Source organism: Mandrillus leucophaeus, unplaced genomic scaffold (assembly GCF_000951045.1).
Source record: "Mandrillus leucophaeus isolate KB7577 unplaced genomic scaffold, Mleu.le_1.0 Scaffold1321, whole genome shotgun sequence".
Lineage (NCBI taxonomy): Eukaryota > Metazoa > Chordata > Mammalia > Primates > Cercopithecidae > Mandrillus > Mandrillus leucophaeus.
In genome coordinates this window covers 138,914-159,515 of record NW_012101279.1, presented here as the reverse complement: position 1 = coordinate 159,515, position 20,602 = coordinate 138,914, and the positions used below count along the sequence as shown (strand labels likewise).

Genomic DNA, 20,602 nt, shown 5'->3' with positions numbered 1-20,602 from the left:
TTGTTGACTTTCTGTCTTAATGACCTGTCTAGTGTTGTCTGTGAAGTATTGAAGCCCCCCATTATTATTGTGTTGCTGTCTTTCTCATTTCTTACGTCTAGTAGTAATTGTTTTATAAATTTGGGAGCGCCAGTATTAGTTGCATGTATGTTTAGGATTGTGATATTGGACAAGGCCTTCTTTGTCTTTTTAAACTGCTGTTGCTTTAAGGTTTGTTTTGTCTGATATAAGAAGAGCTACTTCTCCTGGCTTTGGGTGTTCATTTGTATCGGGTGTCTTTTTCCATCCCTTTACCTTAAGTTTATATGAGTTCTTATGTGTCAGGTGAGTCTCTTGAAGGCAGCAGATGGTTGGTAAAGTCTTACTCCTTCTGCAATTCTATATTTTTAAGTGGAGCATTTTGGCAATGTACGTTCAACATTAATATTGAGATGTGAGGTACTATTCAATTTATCATGCTATTTGTTGCCTGTATACCTTGGTTTTATTCTTTTTCTTTTTCTTTTTTTTTTGGAGACACAGCCTCATTCTCTCACTCAGGCTGGAGTGCAGTGGCACAATCTTGGCTCACTGCAATGTCCACCTCCCAGGTTCAAGCAATTCTTGTGCCTAACCCTTTCAAGTAGCTGGAATTACAGGCACTCAGCATCACGCCCAGCTAATTTTTGTATTTTCAGTAGAGACAGGGTTTTGCCATGTTGGCCAGGCTGGGCTCAAACTCCTGACCTCAAGTGATCTCTCCCCCTCTGCCTCCCACATTGCTAGGATTACCGGTGTGAGCTACTGCACTGGGCCATTGTTTTTTGTTTTTAATTGTGTTTTTGTTTTGTAGGTCCTGTGAGACTTATGGTTTGAAGAGGTTCTGTTTTGATGTGCTTCTGGGATTTGTTTTAAAATGTAGGGTTTCTTTTAGCAGTTCTTGTAGTACTGGCCTGGTAGTAGCAAATTCTCTCAGCATTTGTTTGTCTGAAAAAGGTTGTATGTTTCCTTCATTTCTGAAGCTCAGTTTCACTGGATATAAAAGTCTTCGCTGATAATTGTTTCGTTTAAGGAGGCTGAAGATAGGGCCCCAATCTCTTCTAGCTTGTAGGGTTTCTGCTGAGACATCTGCTGTTAATCTGATAGGTTTTCCTTTACAGGTTACCTGGTGCGTCTGCCTCACAGCTCTTAAGATTGTTTTTTCCGTTTTAACTTTAGATAACCTAATAACAATGTCCCTAGGCAATGATCTTTTGCGATGAATTTCCCAGGTGTTTTCTGAGCTTCTTGTATTTGGATGTCTAGGTCTCTAGCAAGGCTGGGAACATTTTCCTCAATTATTTCCCCAACTGTGTTTTCCAAACTTCTAGATTTCTTATCTTTCTCAGGAATGTCAGTTATTCTTAGCTTTGGTCGTTTAACGTAATCCCAGACTTCTTGGAGGCTTTGTTCATATTTTCTTATTTTTTTTTCCTTGTCTTTCTTTGATTGAGTTAATTACAAAACCTTGTCTTCAAGCTCTGAAGTTCCTTCTTCTGCTTGTTGCATTCTATTGCTAGACTTTCCAGAGCATTTTGCATTTCTATTAGTGTGTTCATTGTTTCCTGAAGTTTTGATTTTTTTAATGTATACTATTTATTTCATTGAATATTTCTCTCCTCATTTAACATATATATATATATATATATAATTTCCTTAAATTGGGCTTTGACTTTCTCTCATGCCATTTTCATTAGCTTAATAACTTTACTCTGAATTCTTTTTCAGGCAAATCAGGGATTTCTTCTTGGTTTGGATCTATTGCTGGTGAGCTAATGTGATTTTTTGAGGATGTTAATGAACCTTGTTTGGTCTTATTACAGAGTTGAGATTTTGGTTCATTCTCATTTGGGTAGGCTCTGTCAGAGGAAAGGTGTAGGATTCAAGGCTGTTTTCAAGGGAAACAAGACTCATTTGTCCCACGGGGTGTTCCCTTGACATATTATTCTCCCTCTTTTCCTAGGGATGTGGTTTCCTGCGAGCTGTAGTGATTGTTATGTCTCTTCTGTATCCGGCCACCCAGCAGGTCTGTTAGGCTCTGGGCTGGTACTAGGGGTTGTCTACACAGAGTTCTGTGATGTGAACCATCTGTGGACCTCTCAGCCATGGATACCAGCACAATATTTGGGGTGTCTCCTGTCTCCTGCAGGAGCAATCTGCTTTTTTCAGTGGGTCTGTGTGTTTTCTCAGCTTTCCTGATTTATTTCTGCAGTAGGTCTGTAGCAAAAGTTGATGATCTGAGACTCCACACACTACTCTGTCCTTCCAAGTGGGATGCCATCTAGTTCTGCCTCCCATCTGCCATGATTCCCATTATCCACTTTTTCTTGTTTCTTTATTTTGTGGATTATTCAAATATTATAATCAAAATATTAATCAAATATTTTATTTTATTCCATTTCATCAATATCTATTATATTTTTTAGTATTTTTTATTATTCTTTTAGTTTTTGCCATCAAAATTATAATAAGCATTCACCTACTGCAATCCAATAAAAAGGATGACCTTTACCACTTTCTCAGTAAGACTGACTTAGAACATTTTAACTCCATTTTGTTTTCTTGTATTTTGTTTAATTATTGTCACACATTTTAAAGCCACATATTTTAAGTTTTTTGAATATTATTATTTTGTTGTGTGGATTATATTTATTTATTTATTTTTCTATTGTGCTTCTTTCCTTTTTGCATTTGCATTTTTATGAAAAAGAGAATCATTTTTCCTCTGTCTGAAAAACTTCCTTTAGCATTTCTTCTGGTCCAGGTCTGCTGCTGAATTATTGTTTGTCTGAAATGTATTTTGTTATTTTTGAATGATTTAGTTTTGAGTATAGATTTTTAGGTTGGTAGTTATTTTCAGTACTCTAATAATATTTTGTTGTTTTAGACTTTCCATCTTTTCCATTGAGAAGTAAGCTGTCCAGCTTATTGTTTCTCCTTCCAGAGAAATTATCTTTGATTTTTAACCTTTGATGTGTCTGAAGTATAGTTTTCTTTTTAATACATTTGCCTGAGGTTTGCAGAACCTTTGAATCTGTGGGTTTATGTCTTTTTTCAGTTTTAAATAATTAACCTTAAATTGAAACAGGCTAAATGCCCCAATTAAAAAACAGAGACTGGAAAATTGGATAAAGAGTCAAGACCCATCAGTGTGCTGTATTCAGGAGACCCATCTCACGTGCAGAGACACACATAGACTCAAAATAAAGGGATGGAGGAAGATCTACCAAGCAAATGGAAAACAAAAAAAGGCAGGGGTTGCAATCCTAGTCTCCGATAAAACAGATTTTAAACCAACAAAGATCAAAAGAGACAAAGAAGGCCATTACATAATGGTAAAGGGATCAATTCAACAAGAAGAGCTAACTATCCTAAATATATATACACCCAATACAGGAGCACCCAGATTCATAAAGACTTAGAGGCTTACGAAGAAACTTAGACTCCCACACAATAATAATGGGAGACTTTAACACTCCACTGTCAACATTAGACAGATCCACGAGACAGAAAGTTAACAAGGATATCCAGTAATTGAACTCATCTTTGCAGCAAGCAGACCTAATAGACATCTACAGAACTCTCCACCCCAAATCAACACAATATGCATTCTTCTCAGCACCACATCACACTTATTCCAAAATTGACCACATAGTTGGAAGTAAAGCACTCCTCAGCAAATGTAAAGGAACAGAAATTATAACAAACTGTCTCTCAGACCACAGTGCAATCAAACTAGAACCCGGGATTAAGAAGCTCACTCAAAACCACTCAACTACATGGAAACTGAGCAACCTGCTCCGGAATGACTACTGCGTACATAAGGAAATGAAGGCAGAAATAAAGATGTTCTTTGAAACCAATGAGAACAAAGACACAACATACCAGAATCTCTGGGACACATTTAAAGCAGTGTGTAGAGGGAAATGTATAGCACTAAATGCCCATAAGAGAAAGCAGGAAAGATCTAAAATTGACAACCTGACATCACAATGAAAAGAACTAGAGAAGCAAGACCAAACATATTCAAAAGCTAGCAGAAGGCAAGAAATAACTAATATCAGAGCAGAACTGAAGGAGATAGAGACATTAAAAAACCCTTCAAAAAATCAATGAATCCAGGAGCTGGTTTTTTGTAAAGATCAACAAAATTGATAGACCGCTAGCGAGACTAACAAAGAAGAAAAGAGAGAAGACTCAAATAGACACAATAAAAAATGATGAAGGGGATATCACCACCAATCCCACAGAGATACAAACTACCATCAGAGAATACTATAAACACCTCTATGCAAATAAACTAGAAAATCTAGAAGAAATGGATAAATTCCTGGACACACATACACTCTCCCAAGACTAAATCAGGAAGAAGTTGAATCCCGGAATAGACCAATAACAGGCTCTGAAATTGAGGCAATAATTGATAGCCTACCAACCAAAAAAAGTCCAGGACCAGATGGATTCACAGTCAAATTCTACCAGAGGTACAAGGAGGAGCTGGTACCATTCCTTCTTAAATTATTCCAATCAACAGAAAAAGAGGGAATCCTCCCAAACTCATTTTATGAGGCCAACATCATCCTGATACCAAAGCCTGGTAGAGACACAACAACAAAAAAGAAAATTTTAGACCAATATCCCTGATGTGCATTGATGCAAAAATCCTCAGTAAAATACTGGCCAACCAAATCCAGCAGCACATCAAGAACCTTATCCACCATGATCAAATGGGCTTCATCCCTGGAATGCAATGCTGGTTCAACATATGCAAATCAATAAACGTAATCCATCATATAAACAGAACCACTGACCAAAACCACATGATTATCTCAATAGATGCAGAAAAGGCCTTCAACAAAATTCAGCAGGCCTTCATGCTAAAAACTCTCAATAAATTCGGTGTTGATGGAACATACCTCAAAATAATAAGAGCTATTTATGACAAACCCACAGCCAATATCATACTGAATGGGCAAAAACTGGAAGCATTCCCTTTGAAAACTGGCACAAGACCGGGATGCCCTCTCTCACCACTCCTATTCAACATAGTGTTGGAAGTTCTGGCCAGGGCAGCCAGGCAGGAGAAAGAAATAAAGGGTATTCAGTTAGGAAAAGAGGAAGTCAAATTGTCCCTGTTTGCAGATGACATGATTGTATATTTAGAAAACCCCATTGTCTCAGCCCAAAATCTCCTTAAGCTGATAAGCAACTTCAGCAAAGTCTCAGGATACAAAATCAATGTGCAAAAATCAGACAAACAGAGAGCCAAATCATGAGTCAACTGCAATTTACCATTGCTACAAAGAGAATGAAATACCTAGGAATCCAACTTACGGGGGATATGAAGGACCTCTTCAAGGAGAACTGCAAACCGCTGCTCAGTGAAATAAAAGAGGACACAAGCAAATGGAAGAACGTTCCATGCTCATGGATAGGACGAGTCAATATTGTGAAAATGGCCACACTGCCCGAAGTAATTTGTAGATTCAATGCCATCCCCATCAAGCTACCAATGACTTTCTTCACAGAATTGGAAAAAAACGCCTGGATTTATTTTTAATTATTCATGTAGAAATGTGGTCTTTTGTAAACTACTCATTTCCTCTAGAGCCAAAACCATCCAATGAGTAATTAATTTCTTTGTAATTTCATTCACAATTGGTAGCTTTTACTCCCTAAGCACTAAAAACTGCACAACGTTTTGGAACTTTTTAATGTAATAATTCCTAGTACCATATATGTGACAGTAATAAAATTATTGTAGTTTTTTTTTTTTTTCCAAGATAACAGATTGGAGGCAAGTGTTACAATGCCTATTCTATTTGAAAAGACAAAATAGTGTATAGCGATTCTCACTGTGAACTTTTTTTTTCTGAGAAGCAATGCAGGAACTTAACAGGAAAACTGAAATAAATCACAGATCCTTTGAAAGATGTGGCAGCTGCAGCCCGCACTGTGAGCCATGTGAAAAAGTAAGTCTTCAGAGTGTGAAAAGCGGAGAGAATGCCTCCAGGATATACACCCACACTGGGCAACCTGGCAATCTGCCCATGGGGGAAGGCCTTAACTCTACCCAGTGCTAGAACTGATTTAAGGAGCAATGAGGAATATGAAAGTAGGAGCAGTGTGGGAAGAGCCTTGCAGGCATTTTCGATCTCCAGTGTGAACCAAGGGAAGCCATTCCTGACTCTGTGTCATGGGGGAATCTTGCAAAAATCTGCTAGCTAACTCAGGCATTGAGAGGGTGGGAAGTGTGCTGCGGCTACAAGTGCAGAGGCTGCACATCCTAGCTTTCCAGGCAGATTGGGAGAAGCATGGCCTGAAAGCTGTGGTTGCAGTCTCTGTGGGGAAGGCTTATGACCTGGGGCATTTTGAGTTCTGAGCATTAAGTGCCTAGAAGATAGATAGCTGCTGCTAGCCGGTGAGATTTGCTTTGCCAAGTGCATGGGTGCTGGATGGGGTTTACTGCCACCTGCTACTTCCGACTCCCTGTATAAACTCATTTGTACATCAGAGGCAGATATGCTTCTCCATAGAACATTACTCTAGTGGCCAACGAATTCTTCTGATCCTCACTGGGGCCACTGCTGCCCTGCATGGGTAGAGGCAGAGCGTGGAGCTGCCTTGCGGAGCCCCCACATGGCTTTGCCCCTCCACTTGCCCTGATAACTTAACACAAAAGACAGAAATGTTTGGGAGCTCTATAGCTCCACCTGTCACCTGAGAAACCACAATATCTCCCCTCGATAACATAAGGCAAGTACAAATCTCACCACTATTACCACAACTGGCACTCTTTTGCAAGCACCACCTCCTGACTGGAGGCCGACTGACACAATGCATTGCAGTAACTCCAAGTAGAACAACACTGTGTTCAGGAAGGAGAAAACTCGTGCATGACCTCTGCTATCACTATTGTCTGTATCATCCTGGCTACCATCCTGGCTAACCAGAGATCCTGAGTCTCTCCATGTGACCAGTTCATTACTACTACCACCAGCATTTGAGAAAGCCAATATACTAAGGCTGTTTATACCAAGGAACCTCACAGAGTCTGTGACCCTCCCCTGCCATCCCCATCAGAGATGGTGCTTGTACCTGATGCTGGGAGACTTGAGGAATTGTCACATCAGTGGATCTCTTGCAGACTTTCCCCAGCACCAACCTGGAGTGTGGCAACTCCACTGGGTTACTAGACCCAGAGAAACAGCAGCATTCATAGTAGCCTGGCTCTCAGGGACTCCTAGTCCTAGGGGAAAGGAAAGTACACCACATTAAGCGGACACTCCATGGGACAAAAGAATCCAGATGGCAGGTCTTGAGTCCCAGATCTTTCTGCTCTTGAGAAGTTTCTTTCTTCCTGCAGAGGCACAGTTGCAGTACTGGGTTCAGAAGGGAAAGTCTGCAGCTGTACTCCAACAGTCAGGCAGCTCTAGTGCTCATCAAGGGTCTTGGAGAAGGGGAATTCTTTTTCCTCCCATCCACCACTGCAGACACAACCAGGTCTTCTCTTATAGGTGCTCAGCATGGGTACTCCTAAAGATAAACTTTTTCAAAGATTTCAGGGTGACTGCATCCCCACAGGAGGAGCACCTTCCAGGTTCAGGTGTAGATGAGAGGTAGAGTCACAACTCCTCTATACTTGGAACATCAACATTCCTGAAGATGAAAATAGGTGCCTGTCTGATTGAATAGCAGGAATACTGAAACACTGGGTCATTAGTGTGTCTCGAATGTGGATTGCTTTCCTGCTGCCCTGACATAGGTGCTGAAGTAGCTCCCACTCTTCACCCCTGATAGCACTTCAGTGTACTTCTCTGAGAGCTTCTCCCAACCTCCAGCCAGCTCTGTCAAGGCTGTGACCTCTCTGCCTGCCATTACATATTGCATTTACCCATCTGCTTTAATCACAACCAGTTTCTAACCTGAGACACCTATCCTACTGGCATGAAGCCTGAGTTGTTCAACCCAGTAAATAAAATGCTGGGGAATAAATAAATAAATTAAAAGCACACATCTTGGGGGAACAAAGTAGGCTTCAAGAGACCTCTGCTATTCCAACTCCATAGGAGACAGTGAACTTGCTGACACACTGAGCACATTGCTACTACAACAAGCGTCTGAGAAGGCTATCATGCAAAGACTCTCTATAACTAAAGCTCTCATACAGGGTCTTCACTCCTGAATGCACCAATAACTGATTTAGGCTACATTAAACTATAAGCTTTAAAGCCACAGTCTTAAGGGGGAAAAAGAAATAAAGAAAAAACCACAGTCTTATAACATAAATTCAAGAATAATTAGAAGAAATAGTATACCCAAATGAGAAGGAACCGGAAAAATAATTATGATAATATGACAAAACAAGGTTCTGCAACACACCCAAAAGTTCACACTAGTGAAATCACCCAGTGGGTTCTCCTTGCCTGCTGCCTGCGGAGAGCCAGTTTATCAAGACAGGGGAACTGCAATAGAGAAAATGTTATTAATGCAGAGCTGGCTGTATGAGAGACCAGAATTTTATTATTACTCAAATGAGTCTCCCCCTAAACTTGGAAATTGAGGGTTTTAAGGACAATTTGGTGGTTAGGGGACAGTGAGTGAGGAGTGCTGATTGGTTGGGTCGGAGATGAAATCATAGGGAGTCAAAGCTGTCTTCTTGTGCTGAATCAGTCCCTGGGTGGGGGCCACAAGACCAGATGAACCAGTTTGTTGATCTAGATGGTGCCAGCTGATTCATCAAGTGCAGGGTCTGCAAAATATCTCAAACACTGATCTTAGGTTTTATAATAGTGATGTTATCCCCAGGAGCAATTTAGGGAGGATCAGAATTGTGTAGACGTAGCATGAGAGGAGTCCAGCTGCATGACTCCTAAACCATGATTTCTAATCTTGTGGCTAATTTGTTAGTCCTACAAAGGCAATCTGTTCTCCAAACAGGAAGGGGATTTGTTTTGGAAAAGGGCTGTTATTGTCTTTGTTTCAAAGTTAAACTATAAACTAAGTTTTCCCGAAGTTAGTTCAGCTTATGCCCAGGAATGAACATGGACAGTGTGGATGTTAGAAGAAAGGTGAACTTGGTTAGGTCAGATCTCTTTCACTGTAATAATTTTCTCAGTTATAATTTTGCAATGGAGGTTTCACTAGCTCTCTAGCAATATATCCAAACCAAGATGAAATCTTTGAAATACCAGAAAACAAATTCAAAAGATTAATTATTAAGGTACTCAAGGAGATACCAGAAAAAGGTGAAAACCAACATAAAGAAATTCTGAAAAGATCAGCGTATTAATGAAGAACCTATTTTAAAAAGAAAAAATATCAGAACTTCTGGAAATGAAAGACACATTTAGGGAATTACAAAATGGTAGAGGTTTCAACAATAGGCTAGAACAAGTAGAAAAAAGAGTTTCAGTGCCTGAAGACAAGGCTTTTAAATTAACCCAGTCAGAGAAAAATAAAGAATAAAGAACAGAAATGAACAAAGTCTCCAGGAAATAAAGGATTATGTAAAACGGCCAAACCTAATAATAATTGGTGTTTTGAGGGATAATAAAAAGTAAAATGTTTGGAAAATTTATTTGACATACTAGAGAAAGGTGAAAATTAACATAAAGAAATTTAAAAAAATTCAGGATATGAATGGAAACATTTCTAAAGAGATAGACATTTTAAAGAGAAACAAATCAGAACTTCTGGAAATGAAAGACACATTTAGGGAACTACAAAATGCAGTGGAGGTTTTAACAATAGACTAAAATAAGTAGAATAATTTTTTTAGGAAATTGAGGAAAACTTCCCTGGCCTTGCTAGTGATTTAGATATCCAAATACAAGAAACCCAAATAACTGGGAGATTCACTGCAAAAACAAAAACAAAAACAAAAAATACAAAAACAAAAAACAAAACACGAAGGCATATAGGCATCTAGCTATCTAAAGTCAATGTGAATGAAATAATTTTAAGAGCTGTGAGGCAAAAGCATCAGGTAACCTGTAAGGGAAAACCTTTCAGACTAACAGCAGACTTCTCAGCAGAACCCTTACAGACCAGAAGGGACTGGGGTCCTATCTGTAGCCTCCTTAAACAGGATAACCATTGGCCAAAAATTTTGTATCCAGCAAAACTAAGTCATTTTCAGACAAATAAGTGCTGACAGAACATGTTACTACCAGACCAGCCCTACATGAAATGCTGAAAGGAGTTCTAAATCTTGAAACAAAAGACCATTATGCACCAGAATAGAACGTCTTGCAAACATAAAACTCACACGGCCTATAAAACAATAACACAATGAAGAAAAAAAAGTAGGTAACAATTCATGTGATGACTGGAACAGTATCTTGATATTAATGTTGAATTTAAATGGCATAATGGTCCACTTAAAATATACAGATTGGCAGAGTAGATAAAAAGTCACAAACTAGATATCTTCAGTCTTCAAGAGATTCACCTAACATTGAAAGATTTGTATAAACTCAAGGTAAAAGAATGGCAAAAATTAATCCATGCAAATGGAAACCAAAAGTGACCAGGAGTAGCTATTCTTATATTAGATAAAACAACAAACTTTAAAGCAACAGCAGTAAAAAATGACAAAGAAGATTGTTATATGATGATAAAAGGATCGATTCAACAAGAAGATATTATAATTTTAAATTTATATGCACTTATCACTAGAGCTCTCAGATTTGTAAAACAATTACTACCGGACTTAAGAGAGGAGATAGAAAGCAACACAAGAATAGTGGGGGACTTCAACACCCCATTGACAGCACTAGACAGACAATTGAAACAGAAAAGCTGCAAAGAAACAATGGTCTTAAACACTGTAGAATAAATGGACGTAACAGATATTTACAGAACATTCTACCTAAGAATTTCAGAATATGCATTCTTCTCATCAGCACATGGAACATTTTCCATGATAGACCATATGACAGGCCACAAAAAAGTCTCAATAAATTTGAAAAAATAAAAATTATAGCAAGTATCTTCTCAGATCACATCAGAATAAAACTAGAAATCAACTCCAAAAGAAACCCTCAAAACTATACATGTACGTAGAAATTAAGCAGTCTGTTCCTGAATGATTTTTGTGTTAAAAATGAAATCAAGTTGGAAATTTAACAGTTCTTTGAAATGAATAATAGTGACATGAGTCATCAAAACTTCTGGGGTACAGCAAATGCAGTGCTAAGAGGAATATTCGTAGCACTAAATGCCTACATCAGAGCCTGGATGACCACCAACTGACAACCTAATGTAACACCTCAAAGAACTAGAGAAACAAGAACAAACTAAGCCCAAAACTGGAAGAAAAGAAATAACAAAGATTAGAGTAGAACTACATGAATTTGAAACAAAAAATCAATACAAAAGATCAATGAAACAAAAAGTTGGTTCTTTGCAAAGGCAAAAAAAAAAAAATTGATAGAACTTCAGCTAGAATAACCAAGAAAAGAAGAGAGGAGATTCAAATAAGGTCAATTAGAAATAAAACTGGAGACATTACAACCTACACCACAGAAAAATGAAAGATCATTTGAGAGTGCCATGAACACAAACTAGAAACACAAACTATGCACACAAACTAGGAAATCTAGAGGAAATGGATAAATTCCTGGAAACATACAACTTTTTTTGGATTAAATCAAGAATAAATAGCAACCCAGACCAGACCAATAACAAGCAGCAATATTAAATCGGTAATTAAAAATTGACAATAAAGAAAAAAAGCCCAGGTGCAGATGGGTTCACAACTGAATTCTACCAGGCATTCAAAGAATTGGTGCCAATTCTACTGATGAAACTATTACAAAAGATTGAGAAAGAGGGAATCCTGCCTAACTCATTCTGTTAAGCCAGTTTTACCCTGATATCAGAACCAGGGAAGAACATAACAAGAATAGAAAACTACAGACCAACATCCCTGATGAATATAGATGCAAAAATTCTCAACAAAATACTAGATAACTGAATCTATCAGCATATCAGAAAGATAATATATCATGATCAAGTGGACTTCATTCAAGTTGTGCAGGGATGGTTTAACATAAGCACGTCAGTAAATATAATTCATCACATAAAAATAATTAAAAACAAAAACCATATGATTATCTCAATAGCTGCAAAAAAGCATTTGATAAAATCTAGTATCTTTTTTATGATTAAAAACCCTCAAAAAACTAGGTATAAAAGGGACCTAGTTCAAATTAATAAACACCATCTATGACAAACCCACAGCCAACATTATATTGAATGAGGAAAAGTTGAAATCATTCCCACTGAGAACTGGAACAAGACAAGGATCCCCACTTTCACCACTTTCCATTCAGTGTAATACCAGAAGTCCTAGCCAGAGCAATCAGGCAAGAGAAGAAATACAGTGCCTTCAGATTGCAAAAAAGGAAGTCAAACTATTGCTGTTCACCAATGATATGATTATATATCATATAAAACCCTAGAGACTTCTCAAAAGTGTTGGCTGTATAAGCCTAGAGATAAGATTAGATTTGATAATCAAATTCAGTAATGTCTCAGGTTACAAAATCAATGTATACAAATCAGTAACACTGATATATGCCAACAATGACCAAACTGAGAATGAAATAAACTCAATCACCTTTACAATAGCTGCAAAAAAGATAAAATATCCTGGAATATACTTAACCAAGGAGGTGAAAGATCTCTGTAAGGAGAACTACAAAACACTGCTGAAAGAAATCATAGATGACACAAACAAACAGAAATACATCCCATGTTCATGGATTGGGAGAATCAATATTGTGAAAATGACCATACTGCCCAAAGCAATCTACAGATTCAATGCAATTCCTATCAAAACACCAACATCATTTTTCACAGAATTAAAGGAAACAATCCTGCAATTCATACGGAATCAAAAAAGAGCCTGCTTAGCCAAAGCAATGCAACGCTAAAAGAACAAATCTGGAGGCAGCGCATAACTGTACTTAAAATTATACTACAAGGCTGTAGTTATCAAAATACATAGTACTTGTATAAAAGTAGACATATAGATCAATGGATCAGAATAGAGAATGCAGAAATAAAGCCAAATATTTACAACTAACTGATCTTTGACAAAGCACAGAACAACATAAATTGGGAAATTGACACCCTATTCAATAAATGGTGCTGGGAAAACTGGATAGCTAAATTCAGAAGAATGAAACTGGATCCCTACATCTCATTTTATATAAAAAGCAACTCAAGATGGATTAAAGACAAATCTAATACCTAAACCCATAAAAGTTCTCGAAGATAACCTCAGAAAAAGTCTTCTGGACTTTGGCTTAGGCAAAGAATTAATGACTAAGTCCCCAAAGCAAATGGAACTAAAACAAAAATAAATAAATGAGACCTAATTAAACTACAGAGCTTCTGTATGGCAAAAGAAATAATCACCAGAATAAACAGACAACCCACAGAATGAGAGAAAATATTGCAAACTATGCATTGGGCAAAGGACTAATATGCAGAATCTACAAGGATCTCAAACAAACCAGCAAGAAAAAAACAAATAATTTCATGAAAAAGTGGGCAACTCACGTGAATAGACGTTTATAAAAAGAAGATATACAAATTGTCAACAAACATATGAAAAAATATTCAACATCACGAGTCATCAGGGAAATGCAAATTAAAACCACAATGAGATACCACCTTACTCCTGCAAGAATGACCATTATTACTATTATTATTTTTTTGAGACAGGGTCTCACTCCCTCACCCAGGCTGGAGTGCAGTAGTGTGATTATGGTTCACTAAAGCCTTGATCTCCCAGGCTCAAGTGATCCTCCTACCTCAGCCTCTCCAACAGCAGGGACAACAGGCATGTGCCACCACACTCAGCTAGTTTTTGTATTTTTTGTAGAGATAGGATTTCACGATGTTGCTCAGGCTGATCGTGAACTCATGGGCTCAAGTGATCTGCCTAACTTGGCCTCCCAAAATGGTGGGATTACAGTTGTGAGCCACTTCACCCATCCAATAATGGCCAATGTTAAAAAGTAAAAAAAAACCAAACAAACAAAAAAACAAAGAAGCAATAGATGTTGGGGTCATGAAAAGGGAATGCTTATATGTTCATGGTAGGAGTGTAAATTAGTACAATCTCTGTGGAAAACAGTATGGAGATTTCTTAGATGACTAAAAATAGATCTATGATTTGATCCAGCAGTCCCACTACTGGGTATTTAACCAATGGAAAAGAAGTCAATACATTAAAAAGACACCTGCATGTGTATGTTTATTGTAGCCAAATTCACATTTGCAAAGATATGGAATCAATCTTAGTACCCACTGACCAATGAGTGGATAAAGAAAATGTGGTATATATATATACCATGGAATACTACTCAGCCATAAAAAACAATAACATAATATCTTTGCAGCAACTTGTATGGAGCTGGAGGCCATTATTCTAAGTGAAGTAAGTCAGGAATGAAAAACCAAATACTGTATGTTTTCACTGATAAGTGAGACCTAAGCTATGGGTACACAAAGGCACACAGAGTGATATAGTGGACTTTGAAGACTCAGAAAGGGGAGGGTGGGAGGAGAAAAGGGATAAAAAACTACTTATTGGGTACAATGTACACTACTTGGGTGATGGGTGCACTGAAATCTTAGAATTCACCACTATACTATTCATTCATGTAAGGAAAAACCACTTGTACCCCAAAAGCTATTGAAATAAAAATTATTACAAAAATAAGTTATTTTTCAGCTTCAAACAATTTAAAAACTACACAAAAATAATAATGCTGGCTTAGATGTTCTATATTCAAAGGCTTTCACATTTTTAAAAGACGTGACTGTGATTGTTCTATTTTTGAAAGTGATAGGAGCTACCTATATTATCTGGAGTGGATGTTTTAGTAAATTAATGTTACCAAAAAATGGACAAAGAAAGAAAGATGTCTATTCTCTACTATGTGTCAAATTCTGAAATATTAACTGTGAATATCAAATTCTGAAACAAAAACAATAAAATGTGTAAAATATGGGAAAATAGATTCTTATCCCTTTTGCATATACAAAGGATGTTGCTGCTGTTTATTCTATTTAATTAAATGAATACAAATAAATTGTATGACAAATTAGAAAGAGTATCACAAAGATTAATTGCTCATTAAAATATTACATTACTGGATTCCTCTAACCTATTAATTTAAATCTTCAATGCATATAAAGAATTATGATATATAAAAGTGAGTGGATCATTTCACTTAGAAAATATATTAACCCAGAATTGCCACATAATTAAATGGTTAATTGTGAATATATTTTTATTAATAATAAATTGTAAAACAATACTATATAATTGGCTAAAAATCTTAATATATTATTGAGATAGAACTTGCTGGTTATGAAATAGAACATAGCTAATATGTTTAAGTGATGTGTGCAGATCCATTATGCTTACCTAGAGGTTCATATAATCAATTCTTTTTCTATTTTAATATCTCATTGACTTACAGCTTTTTATTTCTGTATCACATTTGAAAATTTTATTTTTTTATGAATATGTGTCTTTAATGCCAGATAATATTGACGACCTTCATCACAAACTTATTATTTATAGTGCTTCTTGTATTGATAAAAATAAATGATGTACTCTTTTTAACCCCTTCTTTCAACAGGCATGTTGGCATTCACAGGGTGGTGGAATTTCTGATGAATTACCTAACCTGACTAACAAATATGCGGCTTTCTTGTCAAGAGCCGAAAGAACTATGAAAGTATCAGATATGGTAAGAAGACTCCTACAATCAAATATTTTCATTATCTAGAAATCATGGAGGAGGCTGCATAACATAAACTTTATATTAGGACCTGAGTGAGGTAACTGGTAGCCTGCTGTAGCCTCCTTGGCTAGACTGATACTTTTATATTTTTAAAGTTCAACAAAATTCTTCAAGCTATGCCAAAGTCTAGAATTGCTATATGAGAGATTATTACATGGAATATCCCTTGTAGGGTCAGAGAACATTCATTCTTAGGACATATAGAAAAGCTGAACTTGTGTTGTGTATGGAGTAAAATATTTACTAGATTTAACTCATTTTACTCATAGTGCAAATGTTTTCTCTTTTCAATGTGAATTCATCTTGAAATCTAAGACTCCTCAGTGATTTATTTTTATTCCTGTTGACCTGCATGTTAAATGGTATGGCTATAAATTTTTCTGAATTTCCTTTTTTTAATAAATACCTAATAGTGAGTAAATTGAAAACAGTAAAGCAGATTAAATTAAAAAATGGGTAATTGATTAATTCAGATTGAATTTACAAATATATCAAAGTAAAATTTGGAGTTAAAAAGCTGGACCCAATGGTAATGTTGCTAGAGTCTAAATGTTTGTATCCCCTTAAAATTCATATATTGAAATCCTAACTCCCAAGATGATGGTATTAGGAGGTGGCACTTTCTGGGAGGTGATCATGTCATGAGGGTGGAGACCTCATAAATGGGATTAGTACTCTTATAAAATAGGTCCAAGGGGGCTCGTTTTCCCCGTTTACCATGAGGACTCAGAGAAGGCACTGTCTTTGAGGAAGCAGGGCCTCTCCAGATACTGAGTCTGCTTGTGCCTTGATGTTGGACTTTCCAGCCTGCAGATCTGGGAGAAATAAATTTCATTTATAAGCTACCCAGTTTATGGTATTTTGTTATAGCACTCCAAACAGACAAAGGCAAATGTTACAGTGTAGCCTTTTGTGAACAAGGTGTTATTAAAATACATTTTTGTAGAAATTGGACTATCTTGAGAAGATATTGTTAATAGCACATTTCAAAACAGGATTATTAAACAAGGTTTAAAATGTAGCTAATCAATAAAAACAGAGTATAGCTTGCTGAAATAAAATTCTGCTACGTGAGATAATGCCAACAGTTGATTTGTAATACTTTTGATTGTGAAATAACTGGTACAAGATCAGGATGAACTAATTTAAGGGAATGACAAATGCAATGCTAGTTAATATAACTGTGAATGTCTTGGAAATCATAGGAATTAGATTAATTTGGTGAAAGCTATTCAGGAACGGACTTACTATTTTTTTCTGAGGCATTATTGGAATCTGAGATATAGTCAAAATTAGCATCAGGTTCTATTCTATGAGTTTTTTTGTAATTATAAATTCAAAAGACAGTTTAAAATCATCTAGCAATATTCTTTACATGTAGTAGATTCTGAGTAATTTTTAACTAATTGTGCTGTTTTAATGGATTATTTCTTCATCTTGAGGAATTTTAGAGTTCAACTGTATTTTTCAAGTGAATCATTGTTGTACACACCTCAGGATCCATTGGGAGTTATGCCATGACTAATTTATTACTAATATAATGCTTTTAGGCTTAGAAATCATTGAATGGATTCAAAGTTATTTCTATCATAATATCACAGGTAGTAGGAAAAAACAAGGGACATTTCTGAAAGCATCCATAGGAAGGCAGCATATATATGTATATATGTTAAACTTTATGTTTTTAGTGAAAAAAGATGGTGCACATCTGCTCTAAAGGAAGACAAGTTGCTTCACCAATGTTTTTGACTTAATTTACATATTTTTCTTTTAACTTTGTCCCTCTTTAGATCTGAAAACTTCTTTTTAGTGTTTTCTTTTCTGGCATGAAACATTTGCAATTAAAATTATTCAGTGGGACTCTGGTTACCCAAGAAGCAGAATAGTTTAGTCACATAGAAAGCTTGGTTTTTAAATCTCTTTTGCAAATGACAATACATTTCAAACAGGTGGGTATATAATGTGCATGTAATGAAAAATCTAAATCATTGATCTCAAAATAAAATTGAAATAATATCTCAAATTTATGAAGTAATTGAATTAATTTTATTATTTATTTTAAATAAAAATAAAATTTACCTCCCAGGTATTTTACTTATGGATATGCCACAGTCTTAAAGGATGATTTGATAGCTTAATTTTCCAAATTGTATCTTTACATAAAAAATATAGCTCCCTTCCAGACTTCTGATTTCATACGAAAGACTTATTTCTTGTACAACATCCCAGGGAAATATTTTTTATTCTTTTAAAAAAAGCTATGATATAAGCATTAGTTGATTATAAATAGAAAGAAAATATGACAAATGGAGGATGAACACAAACATCTGTTTACTGAGCATTCTAGAAGCAGAATGTAGAGACAATAATTATTTGATATAGAAAACACAGTGTTGTTTCAAGCTGAATAAAAGCATAAGTTATTGATTTGAGGAGCTCAACAGAATGCCAAGGAGGATAAATATAAAAATACCTCTGTCCTTCTCACTTTTTTTTTTTTTTTTGCATTTTCAGAAGATCCTAACTAAATAAAATATCCTTGAGGCTTCCACAGAGTAAAGTCATTGGGTAACCCACAAAGGGATGAGAAATATAACTTACGTCAGGTACTTGCTTAGCAGCATTAGCCACATTTCAAGGCTAGGAGATGATGAAGTAGTATTTTCTTAAATTTCTCAGGGGAAATGATTTTGGATATAGAGTTCTCCCTCTGCCTAAAGTTTCAATTAAATGAATCAAGAAAATAATTTTCCAACATGCAATAGTTCAGAAAGTTTAGTAACTCTGTGTCTTCATATGTGGAGTTGCTTCAGCAAAATAAAAAAAGGAAATAAAAGAAGGGTGACATAAAGACAAAGAAGAATATGAATTCTTATGTGAATATGAATTTCCTAGACAAAGTAAAGTGAAAACTCATTAATGAAGAAGTCATTTTAGCTCATGTATGACATATTCTTCAAGAGGCAGGAGTTTGATGACATAAAATTTATTACTTGTGTATGGCCACATTACTTGGTTCTGTAGGGAATAATAATGATAATATAAATCCTGCTTTAAAATTGGTTTATTTAAAAATCACAATAAAGTGATATACGAGCTGAAGGATGAAATAGCTGGTATAAAAAAGTACCTAACAGGTCTAATAGAGCTGAATAATACAATACAAGAATTTCACAATGCAATTGCAAGTATTAATAGCAGAATAAACCAAACTGTGGAAAGAATCTTAGAATATGAAGACTGGTTTTCTGAAATAAGACAGTCAGACAAAATCAGAGAAAAAGAATAAAAAGGAATGAACAAAATGTCCAAGATGTATGGGATTATGTAAAGAGGCCACATTTATGAATCACTGGCATCCCTGAAAGGGAAGGGAAAAAAGCAAGCAACTTGGAAAATATATTTAAGGATATCATCCATGACTACTTTCCCAATTTTGCTAGAGAGGCCAATGGTCAAATTCAGGAAATACAGATAACTTCTGTAAGATTCCACACAAGAAGATCATCCCCAAGATAGAGAATTCTTGGATTTTCCAAGGTTGAAATGAAAGAAAGAATGTTAAAGGCAGCTAGAGAGAAAGAGCAGGTTACCTACAAAGGAATCTCCATGAGGCTAACAGCTGACCTCTCAGCTGAAACCCTATAAACCAAGAGACTGGGGGCCTATATTCAACTTTCTTAAAGAAAAAAATCTTCAACCAAGAATTTTTTATCCAGCTAAGTTAAGATTCCTAAGTGAAGGAGAAATAAGGTCCTTTTCAGATAGGCAGATGTTGAGGGAGTTCATTATTGCCAGACCTGCCTTACAAGATATCTTGAAAGAAGCACTATGTATAGAAAGGAAACACCACTACCAACTAGTACAAAACACATTTAAACACACAGGACCAATGTGACTGTAAAATAACCACATAAACAAGCCAACATAATAACCAGGTAACAGCACAATGCCAGGATCAAATCTGTACATATCAATACTAACTTTGAATGTAAATGGGCTAAATGTCCCAGTTAAAAGGCACAGAAAGGCAAGCTGGATAAAAAAGCAAAACCCAATTGTATACTGTTTTCAAGTGACCCGTCTCACATGTGATGACTCTCATAGGCTCAGAATAAAGGGATGGAGGAAAATCTACCACACAAACGTTAAACAGAAAAGAAGCAGGGGTTGCAATCTTAATTTCAGACAAAACAGATTTCAAACCAACAAAGATCAGAAATGATAAAGAAGAGCATTACATAATGGTAAAGGTTTCAATTCAACAAGAAGACCTAACTATTCTAAATATATATGCACCCAACAAAGAGAACCCAGATTTACTTATTTATTTTTTCTTTTTTTAAATTATACGTTAAGTTCTAGGGTATATGTGCACAAAGTGCAGGTTTGTTACATATGTATACTTGTGTCATGTTGTTGTGCTGCACCTGTTAACTTGTCATTTACATTAGGTGTATCTTCTAATGCTATCCCTCCCTCCTCCCCCAACCCCATGACAGGCCCCAGTGTGTGCTGTTCCATGCCCTGTGTCCAAGTGTTCTCATTGTTAAATTCCCACCTATGAGTGAGAACATGTGGTGTTTGGTTTTCTGTCCTTTCGCTAGTTTGCTAAGAATGATGGTTTCCAGCTGCATCCATGTCCCTACAAAGGACATGAACTCATCCTTTTTTTATGGCTGCATAGTATTCCATGGTGTATATGTGCCACATTTTCTTAATCCAGTCTATCATTGATGGACATTTGGGTT

The 20,602-nt window shown here is 36.2% G+C and overlaps 1 protein-coding gene across 1 annotated transcript in view; it reads left to right on the top strand.

Moving 5' to 3' along the window:
• Window positions 1-20,602, top strand: part of STPG2 (sperm-tail PG-rich repeat containing 2) — a gene marked incomplete at its 3' end in the record, with an annotated part of 269,635 nt that overhangs the window by 136,645 nt on the left and 112,388 nt on the right. Inside the window, exon 8 of the mRNA XM_011972945.1 lies at window positions 15,687-15,797. Within this exon, the coding sequence (XP_011828335.1) occupies window positions 15,687-15,797 (111 nt within the window). The remainder of the gene's footprint in view (window positions 1-15,686; window positions 15,798-20,602) is intronic.